The sequence below is a fragment of the Hypomesus transpacificus genome, chromosome 3, assembly GCF_021917145.1.
Source record: "Hypomesus transpacificus isolate Combined female chromosome 3, fHypTra1, whole genome shotgun sequence".
In the NCBI taxonomy this organism is placed as follows: domain Eukaryota; kingdom Metazoa; phylum Chordata; class Actinopteri; order Osmeriformes; family Osmeridae; genus Hypomesus; species Hypomesus transpacificus.
In genome coordinates this window covers 14,190,366-14,215,705 of record NC_061062.1, presented here as the reverse complement: position 1 = coordinate 14,215,705, position 25,340 = coordinate 14,190,366, and the positions used below count along the sequence as shown (strand labels likewise).

At 51.0% G+C, this 25,340-nt stretch overlaps 1 protein-coding gene across 3 annotated transcripts in view; it reads left to right on the top strand.

Annotated features, from left to right (window-relative positions):
- dph6 (diphthamine biosynthesis 6) overlaps window positions 1-25,340 on the top strand; it is a 55,446-nt gene that overhangs the window by 9,695 nt on the left and 20,411 nt on the right. For all 3 annotated transcript variants that reach the window (XM_047016239.1, XM_047016230.1, XM_047016247.1), the window contains exons 4-12: window positions 2,818-2,891; window positions 4,149-4,267; window positions 11,567-11,628; window positions 11,850-11,944; window positions 12,085-12,178; window positions 15,161-15,311; window positions 15,693-15,818; window positions 17,049-17,178; window positions 17,694-17,898. In XM_047016239.1, coding sequence (XP_046872195.1) covers window positions 2,818-2,891; window positions 4,149-4,267; window positions 11,567-11,628; window positions 11,850-11,944; window positions 12,085-12,178; window positions 15,161-15,311; window positions 15,693-15,818; window positions 17,049-17,178; window positions 17,694-17,898 — 1,056 coding nt within the window. The remainder of the gene's footprint in view (window positions 1-2,817; window positions 2,892-4,148; window positions 4,268-11,566; window positions 11,629-11,849; window positions 11,945-12,084; window positions 12,179-15,160; window positions 15,312-15,692; window positions 15,819-17,048; window positions 17,179-17,693; window positions 17,899-25,340) is intronic.

Sequence of the window (25,340 nt, the reverse complement as noted above, 5' to 3'; positions counted from 1 at the left end):
TTAGAACATGTCTGCCAGCCTTAACCTGGCCAGCTGCAACATCTTCATCATTCATCCCAGGCCTTCCATCCATTCACAGCACAGAAGGCAAGGGGAGGGCTGCCTTAATGAATTTGACAATTAGTAACAGAAGTTAATGACTGCATGGGGCTAAGTGCCCTGATGGACATGTCTTGGGGGCCAGAGAGCCTGCGGGGGGGTGGGGAGGCTTCAGATCCTCATTAATGGACCCCTTTTGTTTAGTCTACCTATGATGGGGGCTCCTTGGGGTCCTTCCATGTGCCAGAAGTCGAGCTCAGGGAGGAATAGTTAACCTGAGGGCCCAGATCCTGGATCAGTCTGGCAACTCCTAATGTGAACTGGGATCATCACGGGTTACAATCAGCGAGCTGACCTTGGAACATCGCCAGAGGGTGGGGAGGTGTTAGGCTTGTCTAGGATCTCCACGTTAACCCCGGATGACAGTCATGGATGGAGGGAGAGGTGCATTGTGGGATTCAGGAAGTCCCAGTGACCTCTGCTGTGATTTATATGATCATTATCGAAGCACCTCTCCAAAGCCCCTGCTGTAACTCTAACAAAACACTGTTTGGCCAGATATCACTCATAAAGTGTTTTATCCGACATAACACTTCACAAACTGCCTCGCCGATATTATCCAGCGATAAAACATTTGGATAAATATTTCAAGCAGAACCAAATCAAAGTCTGTGTTTTTATAGCCCTGTTAAGACGCACAGAACACTCTTATGGGTTCGGTTCTTCCAAATTCATCCATTCCCACCCGTTTCCCCTCCCGTGGGGATCCCTCCTGTCTTTTCCACTGCAGAGGACAAAGTATGTCTAGAATTTGGGAAATCCAACTGGTTTTGTTCGGCCCAGAGCAGAGCTAGCCCGCTCTTATTCCAGCCCCGTCTCCCGGTTCGGCTTTAACGGCATCGAAAACAAAAGAGGCACCCAGAAATAACAACGTTCAAGAAAAGCTTCACAGTGACGCTGTTTGCCTGATGGTCTGGGAGCCCGAGTTTGGCTTTTAGTGCTGAGGGGGATGTGAGAACACAGTTCTGGGGAGGACTGGAAGACCGGCATCTTCTTATTGTCTGGGTAAGACTTTTAGTCTCTGTGGTGAGACTCCGAGAGAGACCAGGACAGAGGAGATCCCACTGCGTTGGTCCTGACTGATTCCACCCTCTAACGGCCAAGCAGAGTATAGTTACTCTGCCTCCAACGGCATCCCAATGGACCGTGAGAGAGGTAGGAGAAGGAGTGAGAAGGTGGACAGAGATGGAGGAGGGGAGAGAAGATAGAGACATGGAGAAGGAGAGAATATAGAGCTAGGAGAAGGAGAGAGAAGATGGAGACGGGGAGAAGGAGTTAGGTTGAAGCAGAAAGAAAGTAGAGAGGATGAATTATCTGTGGTTGTTGTTGTTAATCTGTCAGGGCCTGCTGCGTTTGGAGCTGAGCGACTCAGCTTCTTTCATTTTCCTCCTCTCTCATTCTTTTTCTTTAATATTCTCTTTTTCTCTGTCTCTCTCTCTTTGCCTCTCGCTCTTTTTCTCTCTGTCACTCTCTTTCTCTGGCTCATTTCTGATATGTTCCACATAAACTGACAGAATTTCCAGAGAAAGGTTATGGCAGTATCATAGTGGAGCACCCCCCTACCTAGCCTTGCCTGACTGCGCCTCCAGCCCTTCTCTGCTCTGTGGAAAGCTCTGATCAGTCTGGCCTCATTACTGTCACACAGCATCACAGTCAACTGAAGTTATGTCCATACCAATACAGCAAAGTCATTCTTCCCAGTTAACACACTGAAATCCCTTTTAAAATAAAGTGTTTTTACCTCATTCAACTGCTTTTTACAACCAGCGACAGTATATGTGTGCGTGTGTGAATGTGGATATACGTACATGTGTGAGTCTCTTGGTCTCTCCTTTTCTCTTCCTCTCTCTCCCTGTCCCCATACCCTGCCTCCGGCCTGCTGCGTGTCTCTCTTGTCCTTTCACACACGCACACACATACCGAGACTGTATATATTCTTTATCTGATTAGCTGGCATGTCTGCTTGGAGCGCTGTGTGGCGCGGGAAGCGTCACGGCCTGAGGCTGGGCATGGATTTCATTTAGGAGAGTATCAAAGGTTTTACACGCCGTTCGCTTTAATCAGCATGTTTATCAGGCAGAGAGAAATTGCAGGCAGGACCACGGGGGGAATCGGAGGAGGGGGAAGGGAGGGGGTTATCTTAAGGACCAGTAGCCTGGGAAATTGATAATGGCTACAAGGTAATTTGCTGGCTAACTTGTGCATCTCTCCTCCGCCTCAGCACTGGCCTGTAATTCAAATTACCACCCATGTAATGTTCTAATGAAGCTGTGTGTCCAGCTGTGTATCCCAGTTTCGCTCTGGATGGGGCATGAGGGGGGGGGGGGGATTGATCCCTGTAATATTAATCTGACTTGATCAGTATTGGTTTTGTCACACCACACACAGACACAGACACACACACACACAGATACCAGTCCAGACAGTCAGTCAGAGAGACAGGTTTCAGGAGTTGTACGTATTTCTATTGAACGTATTCTTGAGGTGGTGGGCGGGGTCCCGCTGATACCTCGAGGGGATGTGGGCTGGACCAGGAAGACCTGGACCGCACCGTAGAGTAAACATCCCTACCACTGTGTGGGCCTGTGTGCGGACATGCGTGCGTGCTCTTGTTACCACGCGCTAATGTCATGGGAAGGGAAACGCGGCCTAACACGAGTTTCCTGGAGGAGGGCCTCTTCTCCTCCTCACCCTGTCCTCTCTTCTCTCGTCCGCCAGGAAAAGGAGGGAGCGGAGGCCGTGTCTGTGGGAGCCATTCTGTCGGACTATCAGAGGGTCCGAGTGGAACATGTGTAAGTCAGCCACACACACACACACACACAGCACACGGTCCCTCAGTCCGCGTTGACGCACATCGTGGCCCTCAGAAGGAAGTACGCTGTAACACGAAACAGGGATTGTACTGTACATTGAGATTTGTTTACTCCATCCTGTTGACATGAGGTCTGTTTTCATGTTGAAGCTCTGTCCTACCTGGGGAACACGACCTTGACGGGGTCAGACATGTAGGCCAGTTTTGCCAGTTGTGGGCTAGATATGTCTTTAGTGAATGGTGCCAATCCACAGTAGGTGACACATATTTTGTGATGTTCGACTCATCCTAGTGTATAAAGGATGGGTATGGCACAGTGGTTTAAATATTTGACTTCAAGTTCAAAGAAGCATGGATAAAAGCGTCTGGTAAATGAACACATTAATTAATAATTAAAATGTAAGAAGGTGAGAGTTTTTTGGAGTGAAATTCTGATCTCTATCACACTACCTGTCTTCCTCTAACTTTTTTTCTGTCTCTCGCTTTCTTTCTTATTCTGTCTCTGTCTCTCCCTCTCCCTCTCCCTCTAACTTTCTCTTGCTGTCTCTCTCTCTCTCTCTCTCTCTCTCTCTCTCTCTCTCTCTCTCTCTCTCTCTCTCTCTCTCTCTCTCCATCCATCTCTCTCTTCGAACTCTTCAGACTGTCACTGTGGTCTGACACATTCCAGAAGCAGCCTCTCTAGTCTAGTGTTCCTGATACAACCACAGAGCTCTCTGCTTAGGAACAAATCCAGCTGTCAATCTTCCTTTGTCTCCTTCCCAGCCCCCCCGCCACACACACACCCACACAGTCATACGCACACACAGATACACACACCCCAGGCATTCTCTGAGCATTAGGCATGTAAACCCAAGAGTTTGGTCTCCGGTTACCTGCACACATACTGAGCAGTAGGTGGGTGTGTGTGCAGCGGTGTGTGACGGACAAACACAACACAAGGCGGTGCCGTCTTACCATAATTACCCCTTTTTAATTCCCCCCTCTTCTTGTCCCTGACAAACGCCTGGGGCGCTGGCGGTCGTCAGGTGAACGTGTGCCTTGCCAGCCTCGTCGCCGTGGCAGCCAGCCACCGGGAAGTGAAAGTGCCCGGCCCTGCCCGACTTTGAAGCCGCGTTGTGATCCGAGGAAAAGGATTGAAGTCAGTCTCACTCGTCCTTTTGTTTCCTTTCTTTCTGTATCCCCACCTCCTCTCCGCCCCCGTCCCGTCCCCCTCCTCGCTCCTCACCTGCTCCCCCAGGTGCGTGCGTCTGGGCCTGCAGCCCCTGGCCTTCCTCTGGCGCCGCGACCAGGAGACGCTGCTCTCCGACATGATATCAGCTGACCTCCACGCCCTCCTCATCAAAGTGGCCGCTTTAGGTGGGTTTGTCGCTCTCTTTTTTGGGACGCTCTCTCTTTTTCCCCCAGTCGGGGCGGCGGGCGAGCAGTCCTGCCCATTGTCCTCCGTCTAACCGCCCCTCTCATTGTGGCATAACCAGAGAGAGAGGGAGGGGAAGAGAGTGGAGTTCAAACCATCAGCCTGTGGTTCAGCAGCGGCGTTTAGCCGAAAGCACTGGAGCGGAACAACCAAATGAAAAGATAAGGGTGAGGGATGGCAGGGGTGGGGAAGGAGGTGTGTGTGTGGGCGGGGGAGGGGGGAGGTGGGATCACAGGTGATTGCACACAGCCCGTTGATGAATCCCCCCCCCCGTGTGCCCAACACGCATTGCATTATGGGATGCCACATGCCTCAGACGGTCCCCCGAAGCATAGACCAATCTAGAACATCTCCTCTTAAGCTTTTAAATGGGCCCGGCACCGCGGCGGGAGGTCAACGTGTCACCTGGTTCATCTTACCTGGCTGTTGTTGGGGCCTGAGGACAGAGAGATCGGGTTTCCTCCCCCCCCTCCTCCCATTCTTTCTCCCCAGTTCACGGTGTGAAGATCGCTATACTGTTTGGCAGCGGAAGGGCCCCAATTCCCTTTGACGGTGCCGGTGATAAATGACAGTGACGCCGCCAATGGTTCCTGTGGCTCCTCTTCTCTGCGTGGCCATAGATCACGGGCGGAGACAGTGTTTACCTGCTCTTAAGTGCGTGTTGTCGTCCTGGGTACGACTCAATTGAAAGGGGCCCAAGCGAGACAGATGACCCGGAGAGCTGAATGTGGTGACACTGGCTCCTCTGCTCTCGTCTCTCAACAGCATTTAAATACACATTCCAGGAATGAGCCCAGCGACCTGATAGACGACATTTCTAGAGCCAATTTCTCATTTTCGACTTTTTGGGTGATTGAAGACTGACAGTTGGATGAATGAGTGACTTCAAAAGTTTGGTTTGGCCTTTGTTTAAGAGATAATGCTAAGAATCCCTTTCCCGGGCCCTTATTGTGTTATGCAAATAAGATCTACCCGATTGTGTTTTTAACAGCCTTCTCCGAAATGCGTTCTTATTTTGTTCTTTTATCAGAGTAAAGGCTCCTTATCTCGAAAAGCTGCAATACCGTGCTCTTGACTTGTGGATTTGTCTTGGGTTACTTTTCCCCTTTGATATCCTCGATCGCTCTGTCCTTTCTCCCGCGTTGTTGGAACGCGGTGAACCTGAAGAGCGAGAGAGAGAGACGACAGACAGACAGAGGAGGTAATTATGCTAATGCAGGGCTTTTTAAACCGCAATCATCATTCGGTGGGCCGACACAAAGCCTCTTTTGTGTCTGGCCCAGGAACGTTCCTGTCACTGCTGTCTGCTCAGCAGCACTGCTGTCTGTGGATGACCCCAGCATGGAACACAGGAACACCTCGGCTCAGCTCAGAGACATTAGTCACCGGCCGGGCGCCTTCCTCTGCCCCAACCTTACGACCCCCCCCCCACACACTCTTAACATACTCTGCTCCAAGCACATTCTCTCAGTTGTTCGAAAGATTGAATTTGGGGGGGAAAAAACGCCAACATACCTTAGGTGTCAGAGTTTGGATCTAATCTCTCTTTTATAGTGTGTGTCCGTGTGTGCAAGCGCGCCTGCGTGCACGTGCGTGTGTGTTAGTGTGTGAGGGTGTGTGTTTTGGCTACAGGTAGAAAGGGGAAGATGTTATCGGGCCTGACTCCTCACCTGTCCTAAGGCGGTAGTAATTAGAAAGGAGAGAATTGAATAGGCCGCAAGACGCCGTCGGCACTTGGTGCACCACTCGTATAATTGCAGCTTAGAAGAGAGCAGGTCTGAGCAGCGAGTTGTGCTGTTTGGGGGAGATTGGGTGACAGAGAGAGGCATACCTTTGGGGGTAGGAGTGGGGGTGGAGTTGTGGTGTGTGTGTGTGTGTTTGTCAGGATTTACCTGTACAGACCTCAGGGGAAGATGAAACAGCTCTCCCAGGGCAAAGGTCAAGGCAGCATCTGAAAGAACAGCAGAAAACACCCCCTGATCTCCTGGTGCGTTTAGCTCCGTCGGAGACATGTGGTTTTTAGGGAGTTGTAGAAATGTGGGAGGTAGATCGAGAAGAGGTAGAGAGTGTAATGTTCCTGAATGATCTGCTCAGAGAGACAGGAGAAAATTAGCGGTGAACTATTCCCGATTTTTCCCCCCAAGATGACAAATCCCCATTGTAAAAAGACAGCTGTCCAAGTGCAGTGCTGAGATAGAAAGCTCCAGAGGAGATCATCTCCATAGCCTAATCCACCACTGGGGAGAAAAGACGAGAAAGAAACAGGACAGATTTTTTTGTCCTCAAAGGGACTTATTCATTTCACGAAGGGGAAGACGTATTCACTTGTTAAGCTAATAGCAGCAGCAGACTGATACAAATGAAGACCATTACGCTGTTTTATTGGAAGAGCTTCTGCATTATTTTTTATTATAAAGCTGAACCCTCACCTTATTTAGCGGTGGTAATTGGCAATTCCGAGCGCCAATCTGATAACACGTTCATGTAATGAGTTAATTGATTGATTAGTGTCGGTGTGTATGGGGCGCAGGTTCACCCTCCTCTGTGGCAGTTAATTGGTGTGCAGATTTAGCAGTAATTGGCTCGTGTGAGATCCCTGTCTCCCTGTGGTAACCCTAGAGCCTCTCAAGCTCCTCACCAGCCTGGCCTTCCTGGTTGGCAAAGTGATGACGACAGATCCTCTCAGTTCTCTTTCTGTCATGTGTTTTGGTCAACAAAACATTCTTGTCTACAGCCAGTGTCTAATCTCTCGTAACAAGATGAGATTGCCGTTTGTGGGTCGGGTTCTGTGAAATTTAGGTGATTATGCATCTATGATGAGAAAGACACAGTTATTTGTTTTTACAGAAACAATCTTCCCTGGTATTTACATTTACATTTACATTTAGTCATTTAGCAGACGCTCTTATCCAGAGCGACTTACATTAAGTACAGGGACATTCCCCCCGAGGCAAGTAGGGTGAAGTGCCTTGCCCAAGGACACAACATCATGTGGGACGACGGGGAATCGATCCGGCAACCTTCTGATTACTAGCCCGACTCCCTCACCGCTCAGCCATCTGACTCCCATTTATTTTCACCATTTGGGGCACTGAGCCCTAAGCACAGGCATGTAATGTGCTCCTAATGTGCTCCTAATGTCACTATTGTGCTGGGACTGAGCCCAGGTGATGGACACTGTTAAAGAAACAGATAGCAGCAGTAACCCATCAGCCTCGGGTGGCACAACTTGACCCAGGTCACGACCTCTCCACTTACTTCTGGACCTATCTTCCTCTCTACGTGTCTCTCTGTCTATGTCTCTCTCGCTCTCTCTCTCACTCTCTCGCTCTCTCTCAGCACTGCCGTGAGAATGTTTCGAGTCTTCTTTCAATTAATAACATCCGTTTGAAATAATTGCATCCCCAGAAGCTCTTTAAATACAAGTGTCAATGCTGCAGACGTTCCTAGATGGATGAAGGCTTGCCTCGAAAACACATTTGATAAGGTTATAATTTGCCACAGTTTTCTTTTTAATTTGCCAGATTTGATAGATTCCATCTGTAATGCATAAATCGCTGTGTTCACCTGGGTTACTATTCAGCCCTGAGACGTTGAGATCCAGATAAGCGGCTGACAAATTTCACACCGAACCTTAATCTTCTCATCTTTTGTTTGGTGCTTCCTCCCTCCCCTTCACCTTTTCTTTTGTCCGTATCCCCCTCTCTCTTTCTCTCTCTTTTACCTCTCTTTTCCCAAGATGAGGTGATACCGAACAGCTATTGTTTTCACTAAGGTCTTTTGAGAACGTTGTTCAAAGGTAGATTCGGCTCACCTCCAAGCCAGGAGATGCTTATTTCATGCATTTAAAGAAAGCTGGGGAAAATGTTACACATCATGAATCCAATTTACTCTCTGAAGGCAGGGGATTAAAGACAGGCTGTCAGTCGATGCTCCAGATCTCCAGACATGCAGGGGGTGGCTGCCACACTAGCGCGCTATCTAGCATCTCCCAGCCTGCTTCTCATTTAGCATTAGCCTCAGCGTGTCCCAGAGCTGCGAGCAGACCAGGGACTGGAGCTCACTGCAGCTTTACATTCATCAGCCGGTTAGGATTGATCCTAAGGCTTCAGGGGGGATGAAATATAAAGAATTTAGCAGTGGGCATAACTGCATGTGATTGGTCTACTCCATGACCAGAGGTTTAAACCATGGACATGGAACCAGTCTCGACTATTTGAAATGAAATATAAGGACGGGCTAGTAATCTGAAGGTTGCCAGTTCGATTCCCGGCCAGTACACATGACGTTGTGTCCTTGGGCAAGGCACTTCACCCTACTTGCCCCGGGGAGAATGTCCCTGTACTTACTGTAAGTCGCTCTGGATAAGAGCGTCTGCTAAATGACTAAATGTAAATGTAAATAAGGAGGATTTTTCTTTCTAATTTGGTATTTTAGATCGAAGCACACCTAGCGACTAGCTATATCACAAGCAAGGTTTCACTCACTCCCCTTCAGCAAGTAGACATGTTTCTCTTTCCTCGTCTGTATAACTATTCCTCTCGCTAATGCAAAGCTTAATAGCAACGAGGCCCTTTCTGTCGGCTACCTCATTACTCCTCTGCCTCCTCTTAAAGTTCACTGAATTTAATTGCAGTTTTATAGGATAACACAGGATAAAAAGTGCCTTTTATAAAGGGATACCTTTCCTTTACAGCTCTGAGGACACCTGTCTCTGTGTGACTGGGGTGTGGGTAACCTGTGTCTGATGGTAGAATAATAGCAGCTTCTAGTGGGCTTATTTGGTTTTAATGTGGCATAATGAGATGGGGTAATTGCGTTTAGGTCAGGTTATAAAACAGTTTGAGTGGAGACTGATGTGGAGAACATGGCGATGAGAGAGAGACCGGAGACGGAAGCCTTCCAGTTAGCATCCAGAGGCCCCTACCAGGTCCCACTGTGGACCTCAGGCCACCTGCCATTTTCAAACGCTTTGTTTAACCTTTATTGTTCCGGCAGGTACGACAATTAGGAGTGAGCTCCCATTGAGACAACAATGTGACCAGGAGGCAAATGAGGCAATTGCCACAAAAATAGGTAATAGATATATATATATATAACTGAGTTATTTAGGCTGATCATCAATTCAGTTTGGAATTTACCTAATGAGTGCATGTGAAGGGCTTTCACTTTGTGCGTCTGACACAATGGTAATTGTCATCTACAGTAGATCATTTCACATGATATCAGTCATTCCCTGCACAGCCCCACCTCCCTCCCTGTAAATATCAAATCATGTAATCATATATTATTTAAGGCCGGGAAGCCAATGAACATATTAAAAAAAGCGACAACCCGCTGTAATGTGAAGCCGCTCATTAAAACGTGTTAAAAGGCATGACTAATTAAAGAGGATATTTGAATGGGACTGAATTTTAATGTCTTTTTTCCCCCCTCTATTCTTCCTTATTACCTTGGCGGCGGGGTTAAGATGAGACGATGTCCAGATTAGATATTCTCACACTAATTAAGACCGGCGCTCCCCAGGGTGGAGAACAAGGGCCTTGCTCATTCTCTTATTCTCTCCATACTCCAGCCAGCTCTCCCCCCACTTCTCTCCTTTCCTCCCTCCGACATCTCATCCCTCCCTCGCTCCCCTGTGACAGTGGACAGCGGGGTATCGGCTGAGGCCGAGAGCCCGGGTGTGGTGGACCCCCGGAGGGAGGTGGGAGAGGGGGGTAACCAGCCCTCCCTGGGGGGGCCTGGGGGATGACATCTGACCTTTGGGGTTGTCAGGCCCAGAGGAAAAGACAGTATCTCACCTTCTGATTAACTCTCAACCTCTAATTAAGAGCCAGAATCAAAGCACATGGTCCAGGCTTGATGGGTTTGGGTAACGTCGTCAGTGGCTGGATTAGATTTGGGGTGGATGTGTTAGAGCAGGGGGGAACAGCAGGGAGAATTCTGAGAAAGCGCTAGCATCCTTGTCACAACTCCATGTCAGACCATGCAGGTATCTAGTCTGGTGTGAATAGCCTGCCACTGAATGAACAGACAGCCAGAGTTAGAAGTGAGAAGTAGTCCAGGTCAGAAGAAGACAGTAACTAGTGCATATGTCAGTCCTCCAAACTCTCTTTCCTGTGTTTGGTCCTTGTGGTTGGATTACTTTGTTTCCTCGTTTGTATTTGTGGAATTGTGCGGTCTCTCATCTCGTTGTTTAGTCTCTCGGTTGTTTGTACACAGCTGCGCTTGTCATCCGAGGCCGTTCTGCTGTGTGTTGGCTGAGAGTGTTTACTGGTTCGGCGGGGGCAGGTCGGATTTTATTGGACCTCATTAGGAACAGGTGTTAGGAAGGAGAGATGAGGAGGACATGGGATTTCAGTGTCACGCACCCAGTAAAACGATCGTTATTTAAGATGTGACCTGAGTGTAAACGAGTTATGGTTCAGACGGTCCTCTCTAGAGCTGTTGCTCTAATGTGTGATAATCCACTACAGGAGTGACAGAGGCACTAAGCTCTCTGTGCAGTCGGGCCACGTCTTGTGTCCGGGGAACTTCTGAGAAGTTCCCGTGAAGCTCGAATTAAGCGGCAGGTTTCTATTTAAAGGTGAGATATTCGCTTTAAGCAGTTTTAAGAAGTCGGGGCGAGGGGTGGAAATTGAGGGCTGGAGGGGTGAGTGACCATGTGACTTGGGAACGGGTCACCACTCGGGTGGTTCAGAACCAGCTTCCCTCCTCATTCACTCTCTTCCCTCCCCTCCCCCCTCTCCCATGTCTATGAGTCACTGCCATGCACTCCTTCAAGGGAAGGAGAGGGAGAAGGCAAATAAACACGATCTGTTCCAGAGTTTATGTTCTCAAAGGAAACAGGCAGAGAGGGAGGGTGGGGGGGGGGGGTCTGGCCTCTCTGTTTGCCTGGCATGGCAGGACTGTTGCCCTTACCCGGGGATATGTGTGTACACCACAAGCAAAGTCAAACAAACAGATCCCGGGTGCAGGTTTACGTGTGCGTCTGTGCGCCTGCCCGTTAAACCTCCCTGGCTGTCATCTTCAATCACTGTTTTCTCTCCCTCTCTGTCCCTGATCAGTCTCTCTCTCTCTCTCTCTCTCTCTCTCTCTCTCTCTCTCTCTCTCTCTCTCCCCTCTTGCCCTGATCAGTCTCTCTCTCTCCCCTGATCAGTCTTCTTCCTCAGTTTCTTTTCTCTCTCTTCCTCTCTTTCCCAAACCCTCTCTCATTTTGTAACTCTGTTTTTGTGTCATAGGCCTGGATCCTGAGAAGCACTTAGGCCAACCCCTGGCTGCCATGGAGCCCTATCTGAAACAGGTCAGGGATTTACCTCTGCACAGCAGTTCAGAGCTGATCCAATCACCACCCCCCCTGATCCATTCTCCACCCCCCCCCCCCCCCCCCAACACACACCCTATCCCCACCAATTCTCTAACAGTATTATTTAGATTTTGCTGACATAAAAATGACAAGCAATCTGTATCACAAATAAATTGGTTTTCATGGTGCTTGAATGTAGCTCGTTCTTCGTTTACCAGCTCCACAGGAAGTACGGCATTCACGTGTGTGGGGAGGGTGGCGAATACGAAACCTTCACCCTCGACTGCCCGCTCTTCAAGAAAAGAATCGTTATGTAAGGGAACAAAGCGCTGCCACACCCTCTCACTTGAGCTGCTATGAGGACCGTACCAGACGTGGTACTCCACTCCCGGTTGAAGGTAGGATGTGTTCAGCCTAGACTCTGCTGAAGTGTGTGTTTTGTTCTCCGGCCAGTGATGCCATGGAGACGGTGATCCACTCCGCCGACGCCTTCGCCCCGGTCGGCTACCTCCGCTTCACCAGGATGCACACGGAGGACAAGGACGACGTGAGTCGGGCATTACCGTTAGCTCATCCCTCCATGTGACCTTACAAACGCTGCTTTGAAACACGTTGATCCAGCCAAGAAGATGGACACAGAAGCTACTTGGTGAACAGAAATCTAGTTGTAGAGAACAGCCCCCCCTTCCCCCCCAAAAAAGTTGCCTGGCAACTTTGGCACCGGAAAGAAAACAGAGGAAAGGAGGAGGAGCACATAATCCGTGTCCAGAGGGGAGTTTGATCTATCCTCCACATCCCTCACTCTCTCTCCCCCTCACTCTCTCCCCCTCACTCTCTCTCCCTCACTCACTCTCCCTCTCTCTCTCTCCCTCACTCACTCTCTCTCCCTCACTCTCTCTCTCTCCCTCACTCTCTCTTCCTCACTCTCTCTCCCTCTCTCTCCCTTACTCTCCCCTTTCCTCAAGCCCGACGCGGCCTACTTTGACGTGTGCAATATTCACCCCCGCCCGAAACTAGGCCCGGCTTAATAAACATGTCTGCTCACATTAGGCCACTTAGGATTCAGGTAGCTGGCTGAGCGGACGGAGAGGGGGAGGGTGCCGGGTGGGAGGAGCCCTGGGAGAGGGACGCAGGGAGAGGGATGCAGGGAGAGGGACACAGGGAGAGGGACACAGGGAGAGGGACACAGGGAGAGGGACGCAGGGAGAGGGACACAGGGAGAGGGACACAGGGAGAGGGACACAGGGAGAGGGATGCAGGGAGAGGGACACAGGGAGAGGGACACAGGGAGAGGGACACAGGGAGAGGGATGCAGGGAGAGGGACACAGGGAGAGGGACGCAGGGAGAGGGACGCAGGGAGAGGGACACAGGGAGAGGGACACAGGGAGAGGGACACAGGGAGAGGGACGCAGGGAGAGGGACACAGGGAGAGGGACACAGGGAGAGGGACACAGGGAGAGGGACACAGGGAGAGGGACACAGGGAGAGGGACACAGGGAGAGGGACACAGGGAGAGGGACACAGGGAGAGGGACACAGGGAGAGGGATGCAGGGCGAAGGGAGGATAGCGGGAGGAGGAAGTGAGATGGAGGCATGGAGGGTGTGAGATGATGGGGTGGGGCAGGGGGTAGAAGGAGTGAGATGGAGGATATGCAGACAGGGGGGACAGCCACCCTGACTCTTATTATGTCTGTCACTCCAAAGCAGATGGGTGACTGAGCTGGCCCTGATATTTCAGGGGTCGGATCAAGCTGTGCGTGTGTGCATGTATGTGTATGTGTGTGCCTGTGTGTGTACTGCACTGTGGACCAGACTGTAGGGGCATGACATCATCCTTCTCCTACTGAGCGCTGTCTGTACTCATTAACTGGTATTAGCAGAGAGCAGCACTGGTGTGACAAGCTACAACCACTACACACCGGATACCTTGCAGATACAGGGCAGGATACAGGGCAGGGATGAGCTGGACAGGGCAGGAAGCAGGGCTGGACCCTTGACTGTCCTAGAGGAAGCAAGAGATGGATAAAAGAGTGTTAAGTAGAGAGAGAAAATGTTCAGAGGGTGTTAAGTGCAACTTCCCCAGTGACAGTGCTAGTCTGTGGTAGAAGCACGGTAATGAGAAAGACTGAGGCTGCAGGGGTTTGGGAGGAGTGTGTGTGTATGCGTGTGTGTGTGTGCGTGCGCGCGCGTGTGTGTGTGTGCATAGCAGTTACCCATGGGTATGTGACTAGCCCTGGGCCTGGCAAGGCTGTAGGATACAGTGTGTATGTGTGTGTGTTTGTGTGTGTGTGTGGGCGCTTGAATGCGTGCACTTGTGTGTGTGTGTTTGTGTGTGTGTGTGGGCGCTTGAATGCGTGCACCCTCGTGTGTGTGTGTGTGTGTGTGCGCACAGTGGTGAGGGGGGTGGCAGCCTGTTGGTGGGGGATCGGGGTTGTTAGGGACAGAAACCATATCCCCACATCCTCGGTGACCCCCTACAGCTATCTATTTTATACATCCCCGCCCACCCACCCCCCCCTGCTCAAACAAACACACACAACCACAACACCCCACTCCCCCCCCCCCCCCCCCCCCCCCACCCCGTCTCACCCCCCCTCTCCCCAGCCGCCCCCTCGGACCCCCCAGGTTGCTGGGGGAAGAGCAGGGAGATTCCAGGGCTCGGTTCCAGGCAGGGGAGAACCTGCCCCGGCACACCAGTCGCAAGCGCTCTCCGTCAGGGTGACAGATGCGTCGTGACACCAGCACTAGAGGAAAACCGCGCCTGGACTCGTGAGGGGGGTCGGTGGGGGGGGGGGGGAGGCACGCCGTCATTTGCCCTCGGTTTACGCTAGTCAAGCTATTTTCCACCGCTCCACGCGAGCGAACGGAGTATAATTAATTTGATTATCATATGGCCAAGTACAGCTGACAGGACCGGGGGGAGGGGGGTGGAAGCAGGGGGGTGGGGGTGAAGTCCGTTGAGGACACGCGGAATGACTTATTGTAATATAGCATGTCGCCCCGGTGGAATTTGGCAGGTATTACGTTTGCCTTCAGAGCATGCAAATGGTCCGCCCTCCGCTCCACTGTTCCGGGAAGGAGAGGAAGAGGAGCGGAGGAAGAGGAGGGGAGGAAGAGGAGGGCGTGGAGGCCAAGTCCAAATAAACCCGCGCGAGCGTGCAAACCCCCCCGCCGTGGCCCGAGCCCCAGCGCTCGTCACGGGCGGACCCGTCAGCTGGCCTGACGGACGGCTGGCATGATTGAATTTAAAGTATCAGAAAATACCAGGCGCCGCCCCACCACTTCTCCTCCTAATGCATGAATACGTGAGCGTGGTGTTCCATATTCATTCACCTCCCAGTTATTTGTGTTCCGGGCCCTCTTCAGAGGAGAGTGACATGCATAGCCCGCCTTGGGTTGAGTTATTGAAAATGTATAATTATGTGCCATTTTGGCTCCGTTTGTGTGTTGGGTGCATGTTTTGGTTTGATGTACACCCCCTCCTTCAACCCTACCTAACCCCCCCCCCCCGCTGGTGTTTGATTTCAGGCTCGGGTGGCAGGGGCTCGCCCCCTTCCTCCTTGTCCTTGCCAGAGTGCCATCGACAACATGACAGAGGAGGCAGAATATGCTGATCAAGCCCAAGACATCCAGCTAGAATTTACATCAAACGGCGACCTTAGTTGTCAGTCGGGCCGTGGTGAGATGCACGCGGGTTTTTCTCTCTGTGTGTGTGTGTGTGTGTGTGTGATGTATGCCTGGGTCTCTGTGTGATGTGGTCAGCACCATGATGCCTGTATGTTTGAATGATCGTTGACAAGTGCTGCCGTTCCCCAAGAACATTTACGACAGTCTACGGACTCCTGTTTCATCTGCTCCAGTCTGTTCCTGTACACATGACTGGACCTCTACACCTCGTTGGGCTTTTAGTTTGAAAACAAAACTTGGTTAACCCGTAGTTTAAGGGATTTCTTTCCCTTTTGTCTCCCCAAAACAGTCCAAACCTACTGAATACTTGACCGAGCTGTTTGAGCTCTTAGAGGAGTTTTATGAAAGCCCGCCCCTCCCCTTCACCCCCCAGGTCCCCCCCCCTCCTGCTCCCCCAGGACATCCAGAGGGTACCAGTGGGTCTCGGGGATCTCAGGGGCTCACAGCCCAGACCCTGGAATCCACAACCAGACCATGGCTGCCTTTACACTGCTACAAGGTACAGTACTCTAGACTACAGAGAAGTCAGACAGGGAGGGGGGGGATGAAGGAGAGAGAGAGAGAGAGAAGGAAAAGCACTGCCCTAAACAAAGTATGGGATCAGAGCGCAAAAAAATCCCTTCAAACATATCCTAGCTCCAGCCAATACTCAGCTACTGGAGAATTCTCTTGCTTCTTTAAAGGCCAATACAACAAAACAACGCGTCCACACCACCGAGCCCTGACTCCTAATAATCCATTTTCGCGAACAAGTGAAAATTAGAAAACTTTTTTTTCTTCTTCAAGATCTGAAAGAGGTGGATGGGGATGAGTTTGACCAGGGGTGATATTTGATACACACACGCACCAGATAAAGGAATTACAGAAAACATTTGTTCTTGATTGGGTGGTGTGGTGTGTGGGGGTCCCATGTCTCTAAGCAAGGTTTAGCCCCCCAAACATGGGGGCGGGGGGTCAAGTTCTTAGTCCCCCGGTCACTTCCCTCCTTATTATGTTAGCAAAAGCGCACTTGAACAGTTTTGACGAATTCAACGAGTTTGGACGAAGCCGGCGCAAGAAAAAAGGTGGTTCTCGTTCCGTCTGCTCCTTGCTGGTTGCGCTGCGAGCGCTCTGGCGCGTGTCAGAGATGCAGGCTGTCTGTGGGGCGGGCCGGGGGCTGGAGGCACACAGGGAGAGTACCTGCAAGATGAACATAGTGTGGAGAGGAACGGCCCCTCGCCTTGCTACACACACACACACACACACGCTGGGTGGGTCGGTTCGCTTTTTGGGTGTTTTTTTCGCCCCGCAGAACTTTCTAAGCGTATGCTTTTACCAGAGCATCTTCTTCATTCTTTCTTCTCTGCTTTTTTGTTTTCTATCAAGAGACGGGCAGGGAAGATGAAAAGCATATTTAATGTTTATGGTGGTGCAGGGCTGCTCAGTCTTCCCAGGGCAGAGACAATATTAAACAAGTTAATATTTAATGAAGAACCTTCTTTGTACGAGGGCCTATTTTTTCAGAGACAATGCCAGCATTGACAAAGGCAAAACAAACTCCAATCTTGATCTCAGGATGGCTGGGAGAGAGGCTGCGTTTTTCCCCCTGACCTTGTCTTACCTCCGTGTCTAAAGATTGGTGAACATAGAAGGATTAGACGTATTCGCTCTCCGGTGCGTCAATGCACGCTGCCCTAAAGAAGAGTGTTTTGTGAGTGTAGTGATCTGTTTGTGGTGTGGTGTGGCTCAGGTGAGCTGGAGACGAGAGGTTGGCAGATGAAGCACATTGTCCTGGTCCACCTGTACGTGAGGAGCATGGAGGACTTCAGCGCCGTCAACGCCGTCTACAGGACGCACTTCGGTCCCAACCCTCCAGCCAGGTCAGACGCCGTCGCTGCGCACGCTCCCTCCAACACGCTCCCTCCAACACGCTCCCTCCAACACGCTCCCTCCAACACGCTCCCTCCAACACGCTCCCTCCAACACGCTCCCTCCAACACGCTCCCTCCAACACGCTCCCTCCAACACGCTCCCTCCAACACGCTCCCTCCAACCCTCCAACACGCTCCCTCCAACACGCTCCCTCCAACCCTCCAACACGCTCCCTCCAACACGCTCCCTCCAACACGCTCCCTCCAACACGCTCCCTCCAACCCTCCAACACGCTCCCTCCAACACGCTCCCTCCAACACGCTCCCTCCAACACGCTCCCTCCAACACGCTCCCTCCAACACGCTCCCTCCGACACGCTCCCTCCAACACGCTCCCTCCAACACGCTCCCTCCAACACGCCAAGTTGCGTGTGACGCCTTGCGAGGGAAAGCCCTTCGCCCTAAACCTCACGTTTGCCCCTCCCTCTCTTCTTACCTCTCTCCATCCATCCGTCTGTCCCCAGGGTGTGCGTGCAGGCCCCTCTGCCCCCTGGCCAGCTCCTCCAGGTGGACTGTCTGCTGCAGGCCTGGCCCCAGCCGGCCCCTGGGGAGGAGGAGGAGGAGGAGAAGGAGGAGGAGGAATCCTTCCACCAGAGAGAGGCCCTGCATGTCCAGAGCCTGTCCCACTGGGCCCCCGCCAACATCGGGCCCTACAGCCAGGCCCTCAGGGTAGGAGCACCCCCCAGGGTTGGGAGGGGTGGGGGACTGAGGGACTGGGGTGCTTTGATAGAGGGGGATCTCTGTGTCTGTTGAAATCAAACACAACAAGCAAAGCCCCCTCCATCATATCATCCGCCAACCGACGTCGTTTGAAAGGGAACAGGGAGGAAGTGTGGTTGTGGGTTCACGGCTGTCTGCTTCTGTTGTTTACTCGGCATGTAGTTGACAGGATTGCAGTTGTCAAGGTACTGTCAACAAGTCCAAGGTCCATCTCCTCCACACTGTCCCTGAGCCCACTCACTAATCCCCCTGTGAGTGACAACACGTGTCTCTGTCTCTGGTGTTGATGGTGGTCTGTCTCTCCCTTTTGGAGCTCTGGTATCGCTCTGTTCATTGTGTTTAAGGTTGTGGTCTTAGCCAGTGTGGTCGGGCGAGGAAGAATGGCTGGTTTTCACCAGTCCTTTACAATGTTTGGTTTTATGAAAAAAGAACGAAGTTGCAAGTCGCCGCCTAGGCGATTATACAAGGAAAATACCAGAAGACAGGGCAAGACTGCGTTGTTTGCTTAGAAGTTTCTAAGCTGAACTCTGCGGCTTTGCCTCATCTCACTGCGTGTCTCTCCCCCCCCCCCCCCACCTCCCCCCTCCACATACACACACTCTCCCTACACTGGTTCAATTACCACCGAAATATATGAACAGCTTCTCTGTGTTTGGGGGGCAACGGGGGGATTTTTTACATATTGATACAATTAGCCCCTCGCTGTGAGCATGCAGATGTGTTGCCCCCCCATGACTCCACTGTAATGAGGATTCTCCGCGGTGACGAAGACTGTTGTCTCCACGACGCCGTGACGAATAAGGCCCTGGCAACACTGTGAGATAGAGAAGGGGTTGCATTCTGGAACTAAATAACCCTCCCCCGACAACCTCTCTTCTCACTTTGGGAAATAATTAGTGATTAAAAAAAGAAGAGCTGGGAGGAGAGGAGGAGGAGGAGGAGAGGAGGAGGAGGAGGATGGCTCCAGTGCTTTTTTTCTGTGATCTTAATTATTTTCTGGAGAATGTCATCAGTCTGGTGTCGCACAGGCACATTTGGAAATTATAATGTCGTCTCTTAATGTGATGGTAAAATATGACTAACTAGATGCAACTAATAGCAAAACGTTGGGGGAATATCAATGACTTGGTTTCTGGCTAGAATAGAGTATTACTGGACGTTTGACTGTTAAATGTGGCCTTCGCTCAGGTCTATGGGGAGACAATGATGTGCCTTTGGATGGTCCCAGTTTGGGCCAGCATGTCTTAGTCAGACCTCTCTATCAGGGGATGGGCATGTGTGTGTGTGTGGGGGGGGGGGTGTGTGGGGCTCTTCAAACTGAGGGATGTTGGGATGAGGGGAGGAGTTAGGGGGGGATGAGGGGGGCTGGGTTGAGGATCAGCAGGTTAGCGGTGACACAGTCCATCTGACTGACTGACTTATCTTATGCCTGTCTGTGTGTCTACCTGTCTGTGTGCCTACCTGTCTGTGTGTCTGCCTGTCTGTGTGTCTGCCTGTCTGTGTGTCTGCCTGTCTGTGTGTCTGCCTGTCTGTGTGTCTGCCTCTGTGAGTCTGTGTGTCTGCCTGTCTGTGTGTCTGCCTCTGTGAGTCTGCCTGTCTGTGTGTCTACCTGTCTATGTGTCTGCCTGCCTGCCTGTCTGTGTGTCTGCCTGTTTGTGTGTCTGCCTGTCTGTGTGTCTGCCTGTCTGTGTGTCTGCCTGTCTGTGTGTCTGCCGCTGTGAGTCTGCTCCATGTCTATGTCATGGCGTGCCGACAGATCCCTCATCATACTGGACGTACAGGATCAGTTAACCTTCATGATGTCATAGCTGCAGGCCTCGGGAAGTGTTCTTTATGCAAATACTGTAAATCAACCTGTAGCAACGGAACACTGATTTAATCCAGGTTTGTTTACATGCTTTCGTCTATCAGTTACACCCTTGATTAGTTCCAGGTGTAGAGGTCATGTTTAGCATAATAGTAAAGATATATTTAATGAGACATGTCTTTATGGCGTCAGGATTTGATTGTGGTCCGTGGCCTGCCTTAATATAGAATATGAGAGACCAAAGGGTCTTTTAACCAATTTGTTCTCGTTTCGATGTTGATGTTTATCTGAAATGTCTTGCAAATTCTCCCTGGCTGGTGTTTTGTCTCAATTTGCATAATTAAATTATCAGAAAGGCCCCGTTCTAACACATCAATCATTCTGTAGGAAAAAAGCTACAATATTTTGCATGTTCAGAAGTGAAAACATTTGGAGAAACAGCAATGTTCAACGCTCAATTCTTTGCAACAATAAAAAAAGAAACAAAATTCCAACCTCCTATATAATAAAAATCGACTTGGACTCATAACGCATCATTAAGCTTGCCGGTTGAAAGACAGGGCAAGATTGACCCGTCATTAACCAAAATCCTAGTTAACAGCAGCAGTGTTTCCCACAGATTAGAAAACTATATGTGGCGGGGGGGGGGGTCGAAATAATTCACTAAATCAACAACAACAAACAAATAATTTCTGCATATGCAGGTAGTGACGCTGCATACAGGGTGCTAAATAACTATTTAACTGGTCGGCTCCATGACGCCGGGTAAGTAGCTAGCTCTTGAAACTTCTCACCAAAAGAACGAAGGGGAACCTTCGATTAAGACGTGTCCGTCGGTACCTAGCGAAAAGTAGCCTCAACTTTCCTAGACCTTTAGCTACGGCACTAATGCTGAAGGCTCTCTGATGTAGCTGTCGGTCTCACTAGAACGGCGTATGCATTGTTGCTAACGTGTGCTGACGTAGTGACTGTGTGTGTATGTGAGAAAGACGCGTGCGTGAAAGAGACGGAGGGAGAGCAGGGAAAGGAAATGCAGCTGAACGAATACGCTGCGTGTTTTTACCTAAATAGCGATAAAAAAAATGTTTTACGAAACGCAATGTGTGGCGGCCGGTGTTGATTCTGTGGCGCACCGCCACAAATTAGTCTATGTGTGGGAAACACTGAGCAGGAAAATATATACAAATTATTATTCACACCCTGATTCAATCACTCGCCATCTCCCAGAAGGCCCTTGGAGCAGCCAACACAGTAAACGCAGAACCTGCGAACGGCAGCACAATCAGATGAACGACCGTTAAACATCTCCCCTTTCCTGTTAAGAGATAAATGGAGCACCCCTGGGAGATTTGGTGGGAGATTAGGCCCACTGATCAGATTCTAGAGGGTGCGCTTGGGGAGCTAGCCGGGGCGAGCCTCAGGTCCCCCCCCTCTCCCACCCGCCACTGAATGCGAGCTTACCCCCCTCCTTCCCACACTCCCCTAATTTTGAGTGACAGTCAATATTGTGGAAGCCCCTCGCCTGCCTGCAATAGGATTTGTATTGGATTTTGAACATTGTCAAAGTGGACGGCGAAGCATCGTGGGGAAAGTGGATCTGACGGGGCCAATTAGCATCAAAAGGTTTAGCCGGGCACATTGCGGCGGGCGGTAGTATTTGAATAATCTTCTTACGGGACGGGTTACATGAGGTAAAACAATGAGCAGAGCCACATCTGACCCCCTTGTTAGGGAGGTCAGGGGTCATGTTGAACAGCAGAGAGGCTCTCTCTCACCTCCCTCTCTCAAAAGGCCTGGAGAGAGGACAGGACGGAGTGTGTGTGTGTGTGTGTGTGTGTGAAGCAAAACCGGAGAGCGGGAACTGGGTTTAAAGAGGAAGCACAATTTGACGTCTTTATATGAGAGTCCAAATACAGTTGTGTTGTCCTTTATTGTGAATTGTGTTGAGTGTGTGTGTGTGTGTGTGTGTGTGAGGTAGTGGAAAACCTACGCTGGACTTTTTTCTTTGATGAATAGTAGGAATCAAGCTAAGTGCTTTTGTTTTATGGCACATTTTCTCCCACAGAACGTTTCACTGCCATGAAAGAGCTTACTTGCACACTTCAGCCCTAAACTCTCCTCCTCACCCTCCTCTTCCTCACCTTCAGCTCCTAAAAATTGCTTAGCCCAGTCCGGCGTCAGTGGAGACTGCATCCACTTCAATTACTACAGAAGGGTAATTAAGTAAAAACACAGCCATCTACAGCTTATGGGGGAGGGGAGGAATTACCTAGTGCAGTGAGTGTGTGCGTGTTTGCGTGCCTATGTGTGTGCATGTTGCATGTGCATTTGGGGTTAGCGGCTGCACAGATTAATCAGGACAATAAACATAATCTCTAACGCTGCAAAATTAATCTTGTATTCTTTTTTCTTTTTCTTTTTTTTCGAAATAAATGGAGCGATCACGGAGGTGGTGTCCATCTGCGGCTCCTCCCTCTCCCTCGCTGTCATCTATTCAAATCTTTCTTTTATCTCACCCCACCCCCCTGTCACTCTTTATGGATTTTTTCATAAACACGGCCTGTGCTTCATAAACGTCTCCATTTTCTAGTCTATTAACATGACTTGAAAAGCGCTTGATAAAAGGAGGAGGGGGGAGCGTGAATGGACGCACCAATAAGAACGTCAGGAACGCTGGAGGCTAGGAGCGGCACGGGCCACTCTCTAGCGAGTGCGCTCATACAGCGTTATCAGCTCTAATAAAGGAACAAATGATCATTTCCACCCGAGGAGAAAAGAGGGAGAGAGAGGGAGAGAGAGGGAGAGAGAGGGAGAGAGAGGAAGGGAGAGAGAGAGAGAGAGGAGAGAGAGAGAGAGAGAGAGAGAGAGAGAGAGAGAGAGAGAGAGAGAGAGAGAGAGAGAGAGAGAGAGGGAGAGGGAGAGGGAGAGGGAGAGGGAGAGGGAGAGGGAGAGGGAGAGGGAGAGGGAGAGAGAACTAGAGGGGGAGAGACCGACAGAGAGAGAGAGAGAGAGAGAGAGAGTGGGAAACAGTTGTTGAGTAATTGAGACGATGAATAATGAGGCCTTGAAGCCTGAATGGGTTTGATGAGGCTCGAGATTGAGGAGGATTGTGGGATACTGCTGCTCTCTCCTCTCTGTGTACTGCCTGTGTTGCCATGGCTTAGTGGTGTGTTTAGTCTGTAGCTGTCCTCTGAAGCTGGACATTCATTCCTTGGGTCTGACTCATTTGTGAGTTGGATTTTGTCGGATTTGGAAGACGGTTAATTCAGCCGTGGTTTACCTTGGAAACTTTGCCCACTGTGCGTGTGTGTGCGTGTGTGTGTGAGCCTTACTCATCGTACCCACACACAGGGGTCAACTGTCTTCACTTGAACTGGACAGACACACGACACGCCTTTCAAAGCTGATAAGGCCTTACATGAATGGCATGTGAGTTGCAAGGCCCGAGGCGTGCGCACACACACACACACACACCTGTATACCCACTCGCTGTAGCAGGGCCTGTCTCTATCTGTCTACAGAGTTGGTCATTAGAGTGACTCACATTTGACTCGCCATGGTATTCATAGAAGAGTGACAAGACAGGTAGTCTGTTGAAAACAGATACAGACACACAAGCACACGCACACACTCACACACACGTACACACAGCGGGGGTTTGCCTCCCCTTCTCCCCCCGGATGCAGACGTATATCTCCATTGACACATTGTCACCGCTGTGGCTGAGGACAGCGGTGGATACACTGGGCGGGGGGTGTACTTGTTACATTGCGTGTGTGTGTCACAGTTAAATGTAGGCCAATCTGATGAGGGGGCAGTTTCGTGTGTGCGTGCGCGTGTGTGGGGGGGGGGGGGGTGGCAGCAGCGGGGGGTGAGAGGAGGGTAATTATTTCTCTCTTCCACCCTTCTGTCCCTGCCATCTTCCACCTCCTCCACCCCCCCCTCCCCCCCTCCCTGTGGAGGCTGACCTGCCGTGGCAGCAGACATGGTGAGGAGGCACTAAGGGCCCGCGCCAGCGCGCCACGTGGGCAACAGGGCTGGTATCAGCTCGCACCGGCCGAGGACACGAGAAGGACCGGATCTGTCAAAGCGCATCGGTGCCTGACGCGGGCCCGGGCCCGGGCCCCTGCCACCCCCCCCCGCCCCCGCCCCCCACACACACACTAATGGGCCAGGGCCCCTGACAACTGATCCTAATTAGCCCTGAACAGCTCTTCATGTATTATTGGTGCCTGACTGCCTTGGTTCATGTCAACATGTCGCGTGGCGGGATGGGGGGCGGGGGACGGGGGGGTCACCATTGCTGCTGCCACCCCCGGCCCCCTCTCCTTCCTCCCCCCTATGCACACACACACAAGCTCAGACTGCGCACACACACACACGTACACACACTCTCGGACACGTGTCCCCAGTGCAGTGACCCTTACACACCTAGTCAGCCATGGGAGAAGGGGCATGTGGTCTCTTGTGTGGTAGGTGGACTGTTTTTTTGACCCCCCCCCCCACACACTCGCCACTTCCTCCTCCTCTCTCCCACCCTTCCCCCCCCCCATCCTCCTCTTTTTCTTCCCATCCCTCCCTCCCTTCCTCCCTGCCTCCTCCCCACTCTCTGGCTCGGCTCAGTTAACAAGGTATAGTTGGAGTACATCCCCTTGTAAAAGGGTTTCATATATTTAAGTTTTTTATATTTTATGCATTATCACTGCCATTCAAAATTGATTGGTTGTTAATGTGCATTCTGGGTGAATAGAAACAGTCAAAAAGTCATTTGAAACGCTGCCTTTTTTATTCTCTATTGGTGTGTGTTTATGTGTGTGTGGGGGGGTCCTCTGTTCGTGTGTCCACATGTGAGGATTTAGATGAAGTGGAGGAGGAGTCGTAGACCAGCATCGTCGAGACACCGTTTGAGCCACACGACCACGTCCCACATTTAGATAATCTCCGGGCGCTATCACAAACTCCCGATCGCACCAAGCTCCTATCAGCCTCCGGAGTGTTTCTGTGTGAATTATTTGTCGCTCTTCTTGCCCATCTCTGTCAATTGGAAGCCGGTTGTTTCCCCCTCCCTGGTATAAAGGAGGGAATGAGAGATGCATGGATAAAAAGAGGAGTGCAACGTGCTGTCCAGTCCTATCACTGGCTCTGACAGGAGCTACTTATGACCAGCCCATTACTATGGTAACTCGCTGCTATATTCAGACGCTGCCCCAGTGTGTGTGTATGTGTGTGTGTGTGTGTGTTTCCCGTTGTGATGAGAGGGCGTAGCTGACAGGGCTGGAGAAGAGCACAAACACACACACGCACACAAAGGTACAGACACAAACACGCAAATACACACAATACTCACAAACAAACATATATGCACACACGCACACAAAGACAAACACACACACACTCCCAGAACACGAGCGAGAGGGAGAAGCTGGAGAAGGCTCCTTGTGAAGGGTAGAGACTGGTAGAACCGAAACAGCAAAGCAAGCTGGCGGGTGTGGCCCATGTTGGCTCCGTACACAGTGATCTGCTTCAGTCCAGTGAGAGCAGACGACAGGCACTGGAGGTTCAGTCCAGTGAGAGCAGACGACAG